Source organism: Chinchilla lanigera, unplaced genomic scaffold (assembly GCF_000276665.1).
Source record: "Chinchilla lanigera isolate Chin_1 unplaced genomic scaffold, ChiLan1.0 scaffold00022, whole genome shotgun sequence".
Classification (NCBI taxonomy): domain Eukaryota; kingdom Metazoa; phylum Chordata; class Mammalia; order Rodentia; family Chinchillidae; genus Chinchilla; species Chinchilla lanigera.
In genome coordinates, this window is record NW_004955423.1 from 9,920,791 (window position 1) to 9,940,149 (window position 19,359).

Genomic DNA, 19,359 nt, shown 5'->3' on the forward strand with positions numbered 1-19,359 from the left:
AAAAGTGAATAAAAAATCCATATTCTCACAGAACTTACGTTCTAGTTAAAATGTTTGATAAACATCTGTAATAGAATGCAAGTAGTATAAAGTAGTACTGTATGAAGAAAACTAAAACTGGATAAAAAGTTATAATGTTTGAGCAGAGACAAATGAAATAAGAATAATGCTTTAGCGATATCTGTAGATACAGTGTATCAGGCAGAGGGAAGAGCAAAAACAGAGATCCCAAAACAATACACCCAAAGCTTTTTCTTTTGAGGTGGAAATTCTTTGATGTGTATATGAAGCATAGCAAGACAATATTTTGTTTATTTATAGCAAAACTTGTTTTGATTAATGAGTGATGTGGTAGTGGTAAAAGATGAGGTTAAGCAGGTAGACAGGACTCAGATTGCAACTTTATAGGTTATGAAAGGATTTTAGATTTTATGCTAATGGGTGGGACGCCCCTGGAAAATTTTGAGAAGAGTTTCACAATCATATATACATATATAATTTTTTTCGGTACTGGGGTTTGAACCCAAGGCGTCATGCATACTAAGCAAGTGAGCTCTATACCCAGCCCTGGTTTATAATTTCTTTTCATTTTACAAAATAGAAAACAAATTCCATAACAAAATAATAAGAGAGTAACAATGGTTATTACACTGTGTATCATTATCTTCGCAGTAGTTATTCAGACTAGGAGACATGAATAGAAAAAATTCTCTCTTACAAAGAAGAAACAAGACAGATAATAGCACAAAAGAGAACTTAGTAGTATAGCAGCACTATTTATAATAGGTAGATTCTGGAAACAGCATACATGTCCATCAACAGATGAATGGATAAGGAAAATGTGGTATTCATACACAGTGGAGTACTGTGCATAAACATATACTTGAGGCACTCATAGGTAAATTGATGCAATTTGAGAACATAATGTTAAGTAAAATAAGTCAGACACACAAGCTTAAATATCATACGATTTCTTTTATATGAGAAACTAGAAGCAAAATGGAAGATAGATAAATAAGGAGTAGAGACAAATTTAAATAATTCCCCAAATTCCAAATTTGGGTTTATAATTTAAAAAGATCAAGTAGGTAGTTCACCTACTTGATGAGACAGAATTTAGGGAAAAAGAATGTGGCATAATATTAGAGACTCACTAGAAGGTTTTTAGGGTAATTGAGGCAAGGACTAATGGGCGTTTAGCTAGATTGTTAACTGAATGGGTGGGTGCTTTAGAAAGTATAAAAAGGACAGGATTTTGTTGGTGCTGTTGTTTTGTTTGGATTTTGAATATACTGTGTTAATATACTGGTGCAGCATCTTGTACTGAATGAGTTTTGAGTTCATGGCTGAGGTTGGGTATGGAGATAAAAATTTAGGAGTCTGAGATATTTAAAGCCATGAGTTAGATGAGATTACCCAGAGAGTAAATGTAGTTAGAAGAGAAATAAGTTTTAAAGACTGACTGTGGGCTTCTCTTACACCTACATGTACAAGTCAGAGAATGGTGAGGACTCATCCAGGGAGACCGAGAAGGAGCAGTCAGTGAGGTATAGAGAAACCTCGAGAACTGCCTGTGTTTGAAACCAAATACAGAACGAGCAGAGTACTCCCCTGTGGTAGAAGGCACTGCTAGAGGTTGCAGACTAAGAACTATCTGTTGTGTTTTGGCCACACGGAAGTTCGGAGAACCTCAGTCATTACAAACTCAGAGGAGTGGTAGGTAATGAAACTTGATTAAGGTAGACCCAGTCTGTGAAAAGCAGAGAGGGGAAAAAACATAGCTATGAGTTTTCCTACAGAGGGTGAAGGGAAATATGGTAATTGGAGAGGAATAGGAATATGGACTAGTAGGAAAGTTTTTTTTTTTTTTTTTTTTTTTAAGATGAAAATATTTCCAGTTCTTGACTTGATGAGAATGATCTTGAAGAGAGGAGCGGCACAGGAAAGAGGGATGGTAAAAAGTGTTCTCACCTAAACTGGGAGGGCTTGTCCTAGCCAACAGCACTTACTCTTATTGGAGGAAGGGCAAGGTATAGGTGGTATGGTGGTAAAATCTGGAAGTTTACCTCCAGTGGGAGATTTGAAGGAAGAGTAAAAATCTGTAATAGCTGTCATGAAGAGTTGGAGAGGGCACTCCCAGAACACCAAAGGTTCTGTCAAATGCACTGGAACTTTATTTTTTAGAGATATGATATTGAAGTGGCTTTTATGAAGTTACTGTGTTACTTTAGGTGATCCAAACTAACATTTGCGATTGCTAGGATTTACTGTTAAGGAGATAAAACTTGACATCTATCAGATTATGACTTTTAAATTACATATCCAGAGTAAATTTAACTCACTATTGTGTATTAGCAAACTCAACAGATATTCAGTGTCCTGCCATATGCAAATATAGTGCCACTTTTGAGTGAGGTGTATGAAATCTGGTAACGGAGATTGATTGCAAAATACATTGTAAGTCCTGAATGTATGTTTGCCCAGTTACTAACTCTGGCCCTGACTGATGAAAGTAAGAGCATTTTATTAGAATTGGAACCTTGAATTTCCTCAGGTCCATGCAGTTTTTTATAATCTAGAAGCAAGAAGACAATAGGTAAATGCTATAGCAAATTTAGAGTCCAGAATAGACTAAATTTTTTAATACATGGTAAATATGGCATTTCAAGTCATTTAGAAAAGATTTTTCTAGAAAGTGATACTGAATAATGGATCATCTATTTGCAAAAAGTTAAATTGGAACTTGTCTCTCACAAAAATAAATCCCATATACATTACAGTTTGAAATTATCATAAATTTAAAAAAAAATGTTTTAGGAAAGACCTAAAACCTACAAGACTTAAAGGAAAAGACTGACAGGCTTGATGATATAAGAACCTGTGAATGACAAAAGACATTTTAAATCAAGTTAAAAGCAGAGATGATGAGGGAAATAGGGCAGGTGGAGGGATGGTTTGAGGAAGACAGATATCTGTTGCATGTAAAATGAAAAATCATTCAGTAAACCTATACTTTTCTGCAATCAATCAGTGAAAGACAAACTAGCTTATAAATATTAATAAATAAAATAGCAAAGCATATTAAAAAGCCATGAAAAGACAGTTTATGGGTCTTCAAATAGCCAATTAACATGTAAATAGATCCTTGGCTTCACTAATGATGAAGAAAAAGCAAGTAAAAACCAACATATTGGCAAAAATTAATAAGACAGATAATATCCAGGGGTGGGAACAGTATGGATGAAAGGGCCTTTCCTGTACTATTAGAGCCTGAATACATTGGTGTAACTCTTGAGAAAGGTAATTCCCAGTACCCGTTAAAATTAAAGTGTTCATAGCCTTATGACTCAGCAGAAATCTTTTAGCATACTATCCCACAGAGTTATAGCCTGAATGTATAAAAGATTTCTATACATGAGCATTCATTGCAGTGGTGTTTGTGAAAACAAAACACTCAAAACTAACTTGAACATCTCAGTAGATTTATTAAATTTTATTTAATTTATTAAATTTTATTTAAAATAGTATTTAGCACATCCATACGATTTGGTTGCATTCAATTGAATACTGTCCCAGATTTGAAGATCCTAACCTCACATACAGCGCAAGACTATGGCTTGTTACCTATGCAACACAAATACATAAAACTTCATAAGCATAAATTAACGAAAAGCAAGAAATAGGTACTAAGTAGAGGCTCTGGGAAGCTATGAGTCCATTTGTTCTCTGAGGTCTCTTTTCAGATAGCTAGAGGCATTCTGGGTTCAGAGTAAAAGTGCCAAGTATATGTGGACCATGTTGGTACAGAGGGAGCTTTTCAGATTTGGAGCTTTCATTTTATTCTTTATTAACCTGTATGACTGACATCCATTCCTCAGCTAGATAAAAATTCCAGTTACATTAACTATGACTCTGTCCCACAGAACTTTCTAAGAGGATAGAAATGTTTGGTATCTCTGATGTCCAATACAGCAGTATTAGCCACATGTGGCTGTGGAATACTTGAAATGTGGCTAGTGTGCCTGATAAACTAGATTTTAAATTTACACGTAATCAATTAGAATTTAAATTTAAAGAGCCAGCTGTGTTTACTGCTTGTACATTTGACAGTTTGGATCTAGACAGAGCAGTTACCGTCTTCTGAAGATGGAGATAAGAACTTTTTCAGTGATCTCCCTGCTTATAAATTCAGGGGGTTTGTGAGAATTTCTGGTAATATCAGCATTGCTGTGGACATCTCAAAGAAACAGCGCCTCTGTGAACTCTCCCTTCCATAACAACCTAAAAAGATATCAGGATATTAAGCAATTTACATAATAATATATGTGTTAGATATTTTTTTCATTGCTGAGACAAAATACCTGATACCCAAAGTTAAAGGAGGAAAGGTTTATTTAGCTCACAGTCTGTAGAGGGTTTAGTTTAAAATTAGCTGGCTGTAAGATAGGGTGGCATAGCAGACAGGTATAACAGAGGTGAAGCAGTTTGTGGCAAACAGCAAAAGCAACAAGCAAGCAAGGAATGACCACTGCTCTTTTAATCTCTCATATCTTATCTGGGCTACTTAGGGCAGCTAGCACTCACACCCTTAATCCTCGAGCCCTGGATCTTAGCATTCTACCATGAAATGGTTTTACTCACACCCATTAGCACCACCTCTGTAAAAGCTCCACCTATGACTGCATGAGGCTTTGGGGGGACATCTAAACACAAGCCATAATATTCCACCCAGGCCCCCCAAAACTCAAACACTTCTCTTTATCTAAAAGGCATTTAGTCTGTCTCCAGGAGTTGCTGAAATCATAACAGTTTCAGCATCGCTGAAAAATCTAAATCTAAAGTCTCCTCTGAAATTGAAGGCAAACACTTAGCTGCAAGCTTCTGTACAAATATAAAGAAAGTTAAACACTTCCAATATGCAATGGCACAAAGTAGACATTTTCATCTCAAAAGTTATAAACAGGAGTAGCAAGGAATGGGAGAAAAAAACAGGACCAAAATCCAGCAGGGGAAACATTAAATCCCACAGTTCCACTTCTAGCATCCCTGGCAATCTGTGGCAAGAGGTGAACTGCAAAGGGCTTGGGTGACTCTGGCCCTGCAGCACTTCTGGTGGTTGTAGCTCACATGCCTTTATTGTTTGGCTGGCTTTGTTTACTCTTTGCAGCTTTTCTTGTATGATCTACATTTTGGCTTTTAACCTTCTGGGGTCGCTACTGCATCTTTGGCTTTACTCACAGCTTTATATGCTGTGCTCGCCTACTTGGCCTTGCAGACCTTTCAAAAAAAAAAAAAAAAACTGAATGGAAGCCTGTTTGACCTCACCACTCTTGTATTTTGTATGTGCCTAAAACCAGTGCCAAGTGGTTGATGCCAAGACCTGATGCCAGCAATAGCCAGGCTTTTTTATTTTCTCTTGGCTTTAGGGGTCTAGTACCTATGAACTCAGTCTTCAGGAGAAACCTTTTTAGGCTGCTGCGATTTTAGAACATGGTACTTTGGGTTTCTTTTATAAAGCAAAGTTTTTTACTTTCGTAATTTTGAGACTGCAAAGGTGGAGTCTTTCTGCTTTTTTGTGATGCCTTCAGGCCATGTTTGTTATTGTCCTTTACTTTTTCAATAATCAAGGTCTCTTCTGTTTTTGTAATCTACAGCTTTACTGGAGCTTTCTTTTTGGTGAAACTCAAAATGTTTTAAATCATTTTGCTGGGCTCTTTGCTTTTAATTCTCAACAGAAGTCTAGCTAAAAGCACCCAACAGTAGCCATGCCATAGCCTTAACACTAGACGGTCTTGCAATTTTTTTTTTTTTTTGGCAAGATTAACTAGTCTGTTGCTCTTAAGCCTCAGACAAAGTCTCTGGACATGAGCAACATGCAGAAAAACTTTTTGCCAAGCCATAATACACATTGTCTTCAGTCTAATAGCCAGTGTAGTCCTTCTTCTTAGCAGAAACCTCCCAAGCCTGGTCTTTATCAGTGTCATTTTTGTCAGCATTATGGTCTTTTGAAGTCTGACCGGAATCTTTCATCAAGTACAGCCTAAGATGTTCTAGGTCTACTTTTTCAGCTGGCAACTCTAAACCTTTTAAAACTCTTCTCAAAAGTCATCTCTAAAAACCCTTAAAGCACATGGTCCAGTGCAGTCACAATAACAACCCTACTTCTGGTACCAAATTCTGTGTTATTTTTCTCATTGCTGAGACAAAATGCCTGAAACTCAAAGGAGGAAAGATTACTTAGCTCATAGTTTGTAGAAGCTTTCATCTATGATTGGCTGGCACAAAGGCAGGGTGGCATGGCAGACAGGTATTGCAGAGGAAAAAAATGTTTATGGAGGGCAAAATGTAGCAAAAACAATAAGCAAACAAAAGATAACCACAGCTCTTTTTATCCCTATATCTTATCTAGGCTACTTAAGGCAGGTAACACTCACACCCTTAATCCTAATGCCCTTAATTTTAACATTATACTAAAAATCAATTTTAGTATCACACAGATTAGATCCAGCCTTCTCTAAGAAAGGCCCTCCTATGACCATGTAAGGCTTTAGAGAAACATTTAAACATAAGCCGTAATGATACGTATTTTTCCATTTAAATCTCTGTATACATATATGTACTAGTCTAGATTTATTGATCTAGGGGAAGAAGTAGTAACATCTGGTGTCATTTTTCCTTTTATTTTTGTGTATTTCTATATATTTTTTTCAAATTAGAATAATCTTTTAAAAAATGAAATGCCCATAACAGGGATACATGAGTGTCTCTGTGGAAAGGGGCTGGTGAAGTAAGGGGGATGAAATTTAGCTTTATGTTCCAAACTATAATCTCATATTGTTAGGAGGAAGGCAGAGAGACAAAGAATAAATCTCATAAGTGAAATAAATCAGACTCACTGTGTAAATATCATATTGTCTCCCTAATGTAAGAAACTGAAAGAGTAAATAAGATCTAAAAGGTACAATGGACATTATGAAAGGGAAAGAAACTGCTCAAAAAGGAAAGAATAACTGGGCTGTGGGAAAGGAGAAAAGAAGGAAGGAAGGACTATATATGTATATGGGGTAGCTAGGGTAATGGTACTACTTATTTCTATTAGTTCATTGAAAGGAATAGTGTTTATATTGTTTGATCTATTTTGCATGCCTATATTTGTAATCTGAGCAACTACTTTGAAGATAAAAATATGCAATATAATAACCATTGTTAATTTCCTATCATCTTATTTTGTAATTTTATATAATTTTTATTGTTTTTTTATCATTGTCTTTAAAATAAAAATGAAAAGAAGTAAATCTCTTGGCCCCAAGACCTTTCCCTGGGTGTCCTGCTGCCTAGAATGGCTTCTTCCTGCTCCCATATGCCACTCTTCTGGAAGCTTCACTTCCACCCCTTCTGGAAGCCCGTCTAGATTTCCCAGAACTGGATGTTATCTTTTCTTATTTGAATCTTCATGGCACTTTGTACTCAGTTGTACTTGTGATCTACTTTGAGAGATTTATGGGTTTTCTCTTCCCTTCTAAGACCAAGGAGTAGGTCTTATAGTCACCTGTAGCAGTGGTAGCAAACCTATGTCTTATATGTTGTTTTCTTTTAAGATGAAAATGTTAACGTATAAATTTGTTTTCTAAACTAAAACCTTCGTATTTCAGGTTTAATTGCAGTACTAGGACTTTGGGATAGATAGTGGGTTTGGGGTTGCAGTTTGGGCACTCGGTCTCTGAAAGGTTCACCATCACTAATGTATGGAAAGCTTCCTCTAAACATTTGTTAAAATGGTTCAATTCTGTACTCTTCTATGAGCTCTATTAGTTGCAAGCTAGCATCTTTGTATTTGCTTTCTTTATTAGTGATATGTGTGCATTCGAATGCGACATGTTTTGCATGTGATGTGAGAATGCCTGATAAATATTGTAGGGGATGAGCAAATGACATATGTGAATAGTCATATTTGTGAATAGGAAGAAACAATTTATTGCATATATTTTAGCCTAGGTATGTTCAACTGGCGAAATTTAGGGTACAAGTAAATAGTTGCTTATGAATTTACCAGCAAGTACATATGCCAGTATATCCACTTCTCCTGTGCTAATTTACTCTAAGAACATTTGTGTAATCCTTTCTTCCAGTTATAGATGTGAAATCACATGTGTTAATCGTACACTTCTCTCTTAAGGGAGCAGAGTAATAGTACTAATGTGAAGATTAAGTTGTTTATTCATAATTTATACATCCTGCTACACTTTCTTAGAGCTGTTTTGCTTCTTCCTTGGGCATAAATCAAAGGTATTATTATTTCCTTCGTGTTTATAGAAAGTAACAAAATGTTCCATCTCCAATACAAAGCTTGCTGTTGTCCCAGTTTTTACTAGTAAATTACTTACTCTGCAGTTACTTTTTCCTTGCTGAGACAAAATACCAGACACTCACAAGTTAAAGGAGGAAAGGTTTATTTCAGCTCAGTTTGTAAAGGTTTCAGTTTGTAGCCCACTGGCTCTAAGGCAGGGTGGCATGGCAAAGGGGCCTCACAGAGGACAAACAATCCATGACAAAGCAGGGCGCAACAAGTACCAGTGGCAAGTGTGCCTTCCCTCTCTCCCTTTGTATTCAGTCCAGGCTGTAAGCCTATTGGTTGCCACCCACATCCAGGGGTAGGTCTTTCATTATCCATGCCTAGAACTATGGTAATTCCAGTCAGTGGTGTAACCTGGTAACCACACACCCTTAATCCCAGTGTCCCATGCTCTGAATCCCGCCATCTCCTGAAAAGTACCTCTATGAGCACACGAGGCTTTGAGGGGCCATCTAGCTATAAGCCATAGCACCGTTATTCTTCTACATAGGTAGGGGCTGGGCATTTAGCTCAGCGGCACAGCGCCTGCCTGGCAAATGCAAGGTCGTGTGTTCGATTTCTGGTACTAGAAGAAAAACAAAAAAACAAAAACAAATTTAGAATCTTCTACATAGGTAAGATAACAGCTCTGTTTTTTGGCAGAAGAATTCATATCTTGCATTTTGGTTCTCAAAGGGTAAAAAGGGTCCGTCTTACCTAGAGCAAGTTCATCTTGTGAAGAGACCCCGAAAGTGGCTGAGGAAAGCTCCTCAGAAGCTGTGAGCGGAAGTGGAGATCCAGGATTTCCACACATGTGACTTATTTGTGGCAATTTTCCTTGCCGTGGTTATGATTACTGTGATTCCTTTTCTTCCTTCAACTATGTTGCTCTCCTTCCTCCTCCTCCTCTTCGCTTCCACATTTCCTCTCCCCCTTCCTCCCCTCTCCCTCCTTCCTTTTCCCTCTGGTTTTTTGTCTTCCCACCTCCCTCCCTTCCTTTTCCCCCATTCCCTTCCTCATTCCTTCCAAACATTTTGTTCACATTAATAATGTTATAATTAATTAAGCCCAGCATGGTGGCCATGCCTATAACCCCAGCACTGGGGAAGCTGAGGCAGGATAATCACTGCAAGTTTGAGGCCAATCTGGGCTCCATAGTAAATTCAAGGCCAGCTGGACTACAGAGTGAGACCCTGTCCCAAAAAACCAAAGTTAAAAAAAAAAAAAGCAACAACAATAAATTAATTATGTGAAATATTTCAATTTCACCTCAGACAAGAACAAAAGCATAGAGATACTATGCAAACAATCCTTGTGACAAACTAAAGTGTGTTTGACTGATTTATTTATATGTATTGTATATTTAATAGCTAAATATTTTTCTCTACCTCTACTTTTCTTCTTTTGTCTTTTTTTTTGTTTTGTTTTTTTCTCCGGTACTGGGAATCGAACTCATGACCTTGCACTTGCCAGGCAGGTGCTGTGCCGCTGAGCTAAATCTCCAGTCTCTCTACCTCTACTTTTATTTCAGATAAAATCATAGATGAAGTACACATAGAATAAATGACTGGACTATTTTCCTGAAAATTATACAGTTCACAGAATACTGAGTCAAGGTGCATTTGAAAAACACAGAACTTTTATGTGGTGAAATTAGAGAGGCAGTGTTCCGCAGTGTAAAGGCATGCTGGGCTTGTAGTAATGTGGGTTTGGGGTCAGTACTGCTTCTGCTCCTTACCTGAAGCAGGTAGCTTTTTAGCATTTCTCTGAGATTTGTAGCTTTCACTACTTGTGAAGAAGTAACTTCTTGTGAGGGAATAAGACATCATATAGGAATGTACTCTAGCCTTGGGGTAAAAAGCAAGCTGATTTTTTTTTCCTTAGTATTAAGGACTCTCAAGTCAGAATGTTTCTGTAATGTATTTTGTTTTACTAAGAATTCTTCATCTGCAGAATTATTTTGTCTAGAATATGTAGAAATAAGATGTAAATATGGCTCATTGATTTATAACATATTGACCTTTTATTTGACTATCAGTTGAAAAGCTGTACTATTTCCTTATAAAGCTAGTAAGTGCATGCATGAAACAAAAAATGTAGGTCAGCTATGGAATGCAAAATTAGATATTACAAAGAGTCACCCATTTAGAGAGCCAAGGACTTAACTAATTTACATTAGCTGTGGATTAATGACATCTTTCTTTTGACCATGAAAATAGTCAATAATCATTGGGAAGCTTTGCCAGTTCAGTCCTCTGGAAAGCAACACTGAAGTGGAGTTAGGAGTTAGAAGGAGATTTATATAGGAAAATACCCACAAGACACAGAGCTGGGGTAAGCAGGAAGAGCCTTTGGACTGTAGCACAGATATTGACACTTGTGAATAGAAGAGAGGCACATTGGGTCACACTTCAGTTAAACTGAAGCCTTACCTTGGTAGGCTGGTGGGGAGCCCAGAGCAGAGTTGGCCTGCTAGAGGGAAGCATACTGGGAGGAAATAGCCCTTTACTGGTGTCCCAGCCATGCTCGGTTCTTGGCCCTGAGCAGTCTGGTGAGAGCATAAGTGTAGCTTGGATATCACAGCAGATTTTGAAAGAACCAGCTAACCTACTCTTTAAAGCAGGTTGATTTAAGTGGCATATCTCAGTAGCTTCCACAAAGGTACTGTGTGATTCAATTAAATTGACAAACATTTATTGGTTGCGGTTTTGTGCAAGAATTATGTGAGGCACTATTAGGGACTTTGGGGCCAGGGATATAGCTCAGTGGCAGAAGTGCCTGTCTGGCAAGCGCAAGGTCCTGAGTTCAATTCCCCATACCCTCCCCCCACAAAAGAATTAAACTATTGGGGACTTTGAGAGTTTATTTATTTACACAAACATGCATTCAACAGATATTTATCGAGGGATTATCATGTCCAAAGCAATACTGTAACTATAGAATGTGCATCTTAATCCATTTAGAGACCACTTTTAAAATATGTATCTCACATCTTCTGTTCTAGGATGGAGGCTTTTGCTGGTTGTGCATTAGAATGTTGTAGAACTTTAGGATTAGAATGCTGCACATACAGTGTCTCCCACACGCTTTCCTTTTCTGTGTTCTTGGAAATAAAAGAACATTATTTGCCTTACTTCACATTTTCTCTAATGGGTATAAAATACAGAGATCAAGGGTATGGGAATTAATCCTGTGAAGAGTCCTCGCCAGGTGAAAATGGAAATAGTTAATCTTATTTAACGTCATGTTGTGGTAAATCCACACTTGCATAATTTAGCTCTCTGCCAAGAGTGCAGTTGCTGTAAATAGTCTGTAAGGAATATATATGAAGTATGAAAATACTGCAGTGCTGGTGAGCTGTGAAGAATGCCAAATTTGCTGAAAAGCTTATTCTCTGATGTGATATCAAGCCACAAACTTAGGATTGGAGGATGAAGAGAAATCGGTAGTGATATGAAGGTCATACTATATTTATTTTAGGTTCTAAGAAATCCTTGTTTATGTACCATTTATTCTCTACATTGTAGTTTCTTTTTAATACCTACTCTTGTTGCGTCTGCCTGCATTTTGATATTGGCGTCTCCCATCTCTTTTTCGTTTGGGCTGACCTAGGTGCTGTTCAGAGCTGTTCGTTCTGCATCAGCAAGGATGCCTTTACCCTATTGCTGTGGCTGCTGCACGCATCATTAGTACAGCATGTAGTGATTTTAATGTTATTTCTAAACCACCATCGCCTCATGCCATTATTTTAATTTAGGACCAACTGTTCAGCCATATGGAGCAGTTTGTCATTCAACATCTGTATGTTCTTGCAAAATATGAATTTATCTGTGTGCTTTATGCCTTTTAATGTGCTGTATTTTGTATGGGAAAGGCAAATCTTTTCATTTTATTAATGTTATCATTGACTAACTATTCCATTTATTTTTCCCATGAAGAGTTTAAGGTTGAATTGGGATGCTTTTAAAAGTAATTATGTAAGGATATGAATACCTGTGTTCTATGTCAGCCTCACTTGAGCCCACAGGTAGATACAAGGACACCTCACTGACCATTTATTTTTGTTTCACAAGTTGCTCATCTTCCACACGGTTTTTTTCTAACTCTTAAGCACTGGGAATCTGGAAAAGCATCATAGAAATGGCATTAATTTACCTCATTGCAGTCTGACTTCTGTCTTGTCTGTTCTCTGACGTCCTGAAATTGTCTCTCTAGCTGCATAGCCTTTTAGACTATAGCACACTAATCTAAACCTCATGTCCAGGCAGGAGGGAGTGCCCAGCCAGCTACACACGGTGATTCTAACATTCTTCCCAAACAGCTTTTGTCTAGAGGGGAATCTAAATCTAAGAAGAAACAATTAAGTTCTCTTCTAGGCTTATGCCATTGGCATTGGGAGAGAACCAGTTGTGCGGCAGTGTTAGGAAGAGGCTAAGAGCACAGGTCTGTATATCCAGCTGTTCACTTACTAACTTTGTGTAACCTTGGGCAAGTTGTGTGAAGTATATTTGAAAAGAAATGAATAAATACTCCATCATCTCAAATGTTTTTACATTTAAAGTTGAATAATTCTCTTATAGTATAATATAAAACTGATTAACAATGTTAAATTACTAATATAAATAACATTTTTAGTGTCAGTTATTTTATATAATTCATATTTATTCTTGAGATTTTATGGTAATTCATAAACTACTTTTTTATTTCCATTTTGAATAATGATGTTTGGCTAGTTATTATTCATTAATATATTGACAGAAAGTAGCAAGAAAGAACTAAACTAATAGCCTAAATGAAAATTGTAAAAAAACAAAAAGCATAACTTAATGCCTGATATACATATTTTATTGATATTATTGTGAATAATTGATAGTAAAGTTTTAAAATATTCTTCTTTTATAATTAAGCGTTCATTAGCTGTAGTAATGAGCTTCTGCAGGACAGTATTTTTCACAAACACAGATTGCATTGTTTGTGCTCATTCCTGGCTCCTTACGACCCACCCTGGCTGCCCAACTGTGCGATCTGCATTTCTGCTCCTACCTCACAGTCAGGGAGGCAAAGCATTGATGCTTCTCATGAGAGAAACTGTGGCTATATTCATCTTAACAAAAAAAGTCATTTTGGAATCTTTTTATTAAATACATTTCTAAACACACATCTATTCTAAATGTGCCTCGGCCAGAGTATAACTAATACTAGTTCTTTAATGTTGATGTTTTAAAGAGAAATTATTCTTTCATCTGTTTCCAATTCTTCATGTATGTTAGTGTTGAAAGAAATGATGTCTTCCCACCAGCCTTTATGTTTGAGTTTTTTTTTTCCTGTTTTCATCCTTCATTCTCATTTTCATAGACAGTTCCCACAATCAGACAGATTTAAAGTAAATACTTGATTTTGGTGGGCTAAAATTAACATAACTGTATATGTTGGTATTTGAGTTTTTCAAGAGTTTTGTTGGAAATACCTGCCTGGCATATGAATTAAATGTATGTTATTGAGACAAAGTAGCTTTTCCCATGAAGCTTTTTGCACATTTTCCAGGACCTTACTGATTTCAGTTGTCTGGATCACTTTAGTCCTCATTTCATGATAGTCTCTTCTTATTCATCTGTGTGTGCCCTTTTTTTACTTAGTGCTTTTAAACATTATTATACCACCTGTGAACACAACACTTAAATGCTAAGATCTTGATAATAGCCTATATATATATAACCTAATGGTTTCCTTCCATTCCCTGGGTCTTCAGTCTCAGAACTATTTCTTTGAATTCAGTATTTACTAGTCTCTGGGGTTCTTTTTTATATCCTTTTAATTGTATCTATTTTTTCCAAAACATTCTTTTAATTTAGTCACTGTACATCTATCAAAGAGCATCACATTGTGTGTAATTCTTGTATGTATTTTTAGGTTACTGTAAATTACCAAGAATCTCTGTGTTATGTGTCTTTTGTTCATTCTGACTGCTTTATAATCCAAGGGAGTGAATATACCACTGTTTATCCAACTGCTGTTCTTGTAGTTAGGTTGTTTCTAGGTGCTAACAGTTGTGAACACCTTATGGACAATCTAGTACATGCTTCCTGTTGTTACCATGGAGAGATTCTCTCAAGAATAAAGTTGCTGGGATGTATAGTATATGAATTTTCAAATTCAGGAGATAATGTCAAATGGCTTTCCAGAGGGAGTATACCATTTTGTAATCACGACAACAATGTCTAAGAGACCCTGTAGATCCATATCCTCTCCAATGCTTGGTATTATACTCTCGATTTTTGTCATTTAGATAGGTATGAAATGATATCTTAATTTTCTTTATGTTTATTGGGCATATTTATTTCCTCTTTTGTGAAATCCCTTTATAATTTTTTTCCTGTTTTCCCCTAAGATGTTTATATTAGTAATAATCTAGGAATTCTCTATTCCTGATATTAATTCTTTGGTTGGTTGTATGCATTTTGAGTATATTTTCCTTGTTTGTTAGGTGGTGTTGTATTTTCTTTAAGGTCTTGTTAATGAACAGAACTTCTTAATTTTAACATAATCAAAATCTATTAATCTTTTACAGTCCATAGTTTTTGTGACTTCAGTAATCTTTGTCTAACACCAAGGTCTAAAAGATATTTATCCATACTTTCCATTAAAAAAATTAATGATTTATTATTTTAACATTTACGACATTTATCCCACTAGAATTTACTTTTATTAATTGAATGAAATAAAGATTTAACCTCTATCTTTTCATGGACTGTTTTTTTAATCTCCAGCTTTGAGCACTTTGTTCTTAGTTCCATGCTTTAACTTGTCACCTGTGTCATATACCAAAGTTTCATAAGTACATGCCTCTATTTCCAGACATTTTATTCTGTGCTGTTGTTCAGTCTTTGTGTCTGTATGAATGTGTATGTGTGAGTGTGTGTTCAGTTTTGAACCTTTTATACATACATATATATGTAGATTTTAAGTACTTCGGTTTTTCTGCTAGGTTTTGGACATAGTGAAAACAAGTATTCGTTCAGTTCTTCCACGTATCTGGAAGGTACCTGATGTTGAAGAAGTAAACTTATATCGGATTTTCAACCGAGTTTTTAATCGCTTACTCTGGAGTCATGGCCAAGGACTATGGAATTGTTTCTGTGATTCAGGGTAAGTTCTAAGTCATCTTTTGTTATCGTAATTTTTAATATTTTACTATTTAGCTATGTAGATAATCCAGTAGAATGGTTGAATTTTTTTAATAATATTTTAAAATATGCATTTTTACTACATGTAATTGTTAGTACTCAACTCTAATTTATATCAATTAAGCTGATTTAGGTAAGATGATTAATACAAGCACAACACCTTGTAACTAATTTGAATTCAGTGGAGAGATGGCACTCTTAATTAATGAAAAATCTTAATTGTAAATCAGTATCTTTCAGGTTATCTGGCTGTTTCCTTTATGTAGCAGACTTTTAAAATTATGGCTGTACTCTACTTCCTCTCCAAAGTTCTGTGCTGCCAAAGCTGCTGTGAGACCTTGTCATTCTGTCCTCAAGACACCTAAAACTAAACATTCTGATGTCCTTTAATTCAAAAGTGGCTTCCCTTCCTGTCTTTCCTTAATCCTGGTGTTGTTTTTCTAGTCATACAGGCTTGAAATATTTCTGAGGTATTTGCATTTTTCTTCTTGTACTGTCTTTATTCACTTATTTACTAAGTCCTCTTAGTTTTGGTATCACATTTCTGCTGTGGCTACTCTAAATTGTCATTTGTTCTTTTAACAATTGTCAAATACTTATTACTGTGTTAGATGTTTTTGGAAATAGGAAGTCGAATCTGATGCAGTTGCTGCCCTCTGAGGAAACTTAGCAGTGATACTGGTTGAATATACTATTTACTTTGTGTCAGATGCCTGACATATATTTGTGTCAAGTATTGTTTACATGTGTTAAGTGGTGTAATCCTATGACATCACTTTGAGTCAGGTGGTATATTAGCTCCCGCTTATGGATAAGGAATCCAGCATGCAGGTAGATGCTAAGGACCTAGAACTGGGATTTGAATGCAGTTAGCACTGATCCCAAAGTTCATGCTCTTAACCAATATGCTCTGATATCTTTAGTGTACAAAGTGTGATATCCACAAAAGTATTCATTTTAAAAGAGGCACAGAGAAAGTATGATAGAATTTCAGGTGAGAGAAGGGCTTGGCAGAAAGGCTAAGTGAAAGGAGAAGATTCTAGGCATTTCTACCTCCCTTACGTATCTTACTGTCAGGGTCATTTCCTTGAAATGCAGATTTCCCTTATTTATCATTACAATCTAAATTTCTTACCTATAGATATAAGACTCTCTCATATGCTGATTATTTTTTATTTCTTCAATCTTTTCTCTCAGGACTTTGTATATAAACTCTGTTCCAGAAAAAGAAAGTTACTATTTTTCAAATATCCTAAAAGCATGTCCCTTCTGCATTACGAGATTCTTTGATAAAATCAATAGTCCACCTACTTTAACTTTTTAACTGTTTCTACCTTCTTTCACTTTTCACAATTGTATTGTGAGTATTGGCACTGAGACACTGTAGTCTGTATTTCAAAGCCGTTTTACCTTGATTGCCTGTTCCGGCTGGCAGGTAGGTGCAGGGGACACAGTGCTGATAGCCTCAGCATAGGTTTTCTTCTTGCAGAGGGGACTGCATTAGCCCAGCACCAGAAGAAGCAGGGCTCATTCATTTTTTGTCTTGTCTCTCCATGAGGGGTCTGGTATGCTGACCCTGGATAAGGACTAATAGAGTAGAATGTAGCTTTTTTTGCCATGGGTGAATGTATGTACAAGAAATAAGTATTTATAGGGTTTTCATTCATATATTTATTTTAAATATTTAAAAAGGATTGAGAGGATGAGTAGCCAAAGCTGGTTGCTTTATAACTCCACAAATGGGGTTATTAAGTTACATCAAATGATAAATTTCCAAAGCCCATTTATCATTTTCCACTTTATTTATTCTTTTTCTATTTCTAAACCCCAAGTTAAGAAAATTGCCATGATTTAAGTGAGCTGATAGAGGATCTAATCAGTAGCTCCAAAGTATAAAAAATAAATATATCTCCACTGAAAGTGGAGAGTGGTGATAGAGGGAGACTTTTGTCCACACTCAGAATTCCTGTGGGGAAAAAAGAACAGTGCGAGGCAGATGCTCAAAACATAGGACTTCTCTGGGTGTATTATTTATATTTACATAAAATGGTTATATCTTTAACTCAGGCATTTAGGGCCTTCTTGATTATGGTATATTAATTATAAACATGTTCCCTCAATTTTTTTGTCAAAGTAGTTTAAACTGATTTTAAGTCTATACTAGTGAAACATATAATATCTAGTTGTTCTTATGTTTAGTGATAGTTTATATTTTACTTTGAGTTAATTTAACTAATATTGTTTACTGAGTGAAAATAAATCTTACTCCTTTGTTAACAAAAAAAGTATTGAGTTTAGTCCTGAATAGCTCACAACACAGAAGGAAATTTGTTTCTTTCAACTAAGTCATTTGAATCTTACTCCTTCAGAAAACCTGTTATTCGCCAATAACATGCTGTCTTTTGGGGATCATGTATCTCCTGAGAAAGTCAACAGTAGTATTTCTAGTGAAAAGAGTTGCATTTACACTAATGAATGTCTCATATCCTCTCATTCATATTCATTCATTCATTCTCATACTATTTCTCTCTCTCTTTTTGTCTATCTCTCTGTGTCTCTGTCTCTTTCTATCTGTTTGTGTGTATCTGTCTCTCTGTTTTTCTCTCCTTCTCCTATTTCCCCTCTTTTTTTCCTCACGCTCTGAGAGGTAAGGTGCTTTCTCATTTCAACCATGATGGTAAACTTAGGAATTGTTAACACACACACACACACACACACACACACACACACACACACACGCACATGCATACAGTTAAGGCTTATGGGGGGAAGTGTGTATTATTACCTTCTCTGAAATAACTAAGGGCACTTAGGAAGAAAGGACACAAACTTTGGGATCGCAATACTTACTGAGAGAATATAATTTGTAGAGCACAAAACCAGTGCTCTAGGAATACCATGGATACAGTTACATCTGCGAGTGTTTTGAAACGTATGGGCATAATCAAGGGATTAACCCAATATTCTCGTAGTGCAGAGAGGTCACAAACTAAATGGCAGTACATTATTTGGGTTAAGGTAAAATACTCTGCATGTGTTATATACTTTGCAATCATCCACAGTGACTACAGATCTGTGAGACCATTTCCATCTTCCTTTATCAGTTTGTTGCTAGGTAAGTGATACAGCTGGTTGCCATTTCTAGGAGCAAACATGAAGTCCTGTCTGTTTCCATGCCAACAGATCCTCCTGGGAGAGTATATTCAGTAAAAGCCCGGAGGTGGTGACTCCTTTGCAGCTCCAGTGTTGCCAGCGCCTGGTTGAGCTGTGTAAACAGTGCCTGCTAGTGGTTTACAAATATGCAACAGACTCCAGAGGATCCCTCTCGGGCCCTGGTCCTGACTGGGGTAACTCCAGGTACTTGTTTATGTTCTCTAACCTCTGTGAGCTTGATATAAAGTAATGCCACAGCACAATCTGAAGTTGAGTGTCTCTTTTTGCTTAGACTGAAAATTCATACATGTTGTGATCTGTGAATTATTTTCAGTTAGCATAGTATTTACCTTTTAGGAGCTGAATGAGGACAGCAATCACAGACTTGAAAGTGACAAAGATGATGTACATGGAAATGAGCTTATTTGATTTATATACTTATAGTTTCAAAAATTCAGTAAGAGCATCCAAAACTGTGGTAATAAATTTAGCTTTTGTTTCCCAATAGGGATATTTCAACATTTATCCTTGAGCCTACTGCAGTCGGGAGGATGCCTTTGCTTTAATTTTATTGTGCAGTATGCCTCTGCCACCTTCATCACCAAACCAATCTGAAAGAGGTGAATTTTTGTCAAGTTCTATTTCAAAATTTTTTATTAATGTTACCCAGTTAAAATAGGTAGTTTTTCA

At 36.3% G+C, this 19,359-nt stretch overlaps 1 protein-coding gene across 2 annotated transcripts in view; it reads left to right on the forward strand.

Annotated features, from left to right (window-relative positions):
• The window catches only part of Ttll7 (tubulin tyrosine ligase-like family member 7), a gene marked incomplete at its 5' end in the record, with an annotated part of 137,696 nt that overhangs the window by 101,742 nt on the left and 16,595 nt on the right, over nucleotides 1–19,359 (forward strand). For both annotated transcript variants that reach the window (XM_013514540.1, XM_005385172.2), the window contains 2 exon segments: nucleotides 15,318–15,478; nucleotides 18,700–18,873. In XM_013514540.1, coding sequence (XP_013369994.1) covers nucleotides 15,318–15,478; nucleotides 18,700–18,873 — 335 coding nt within the window.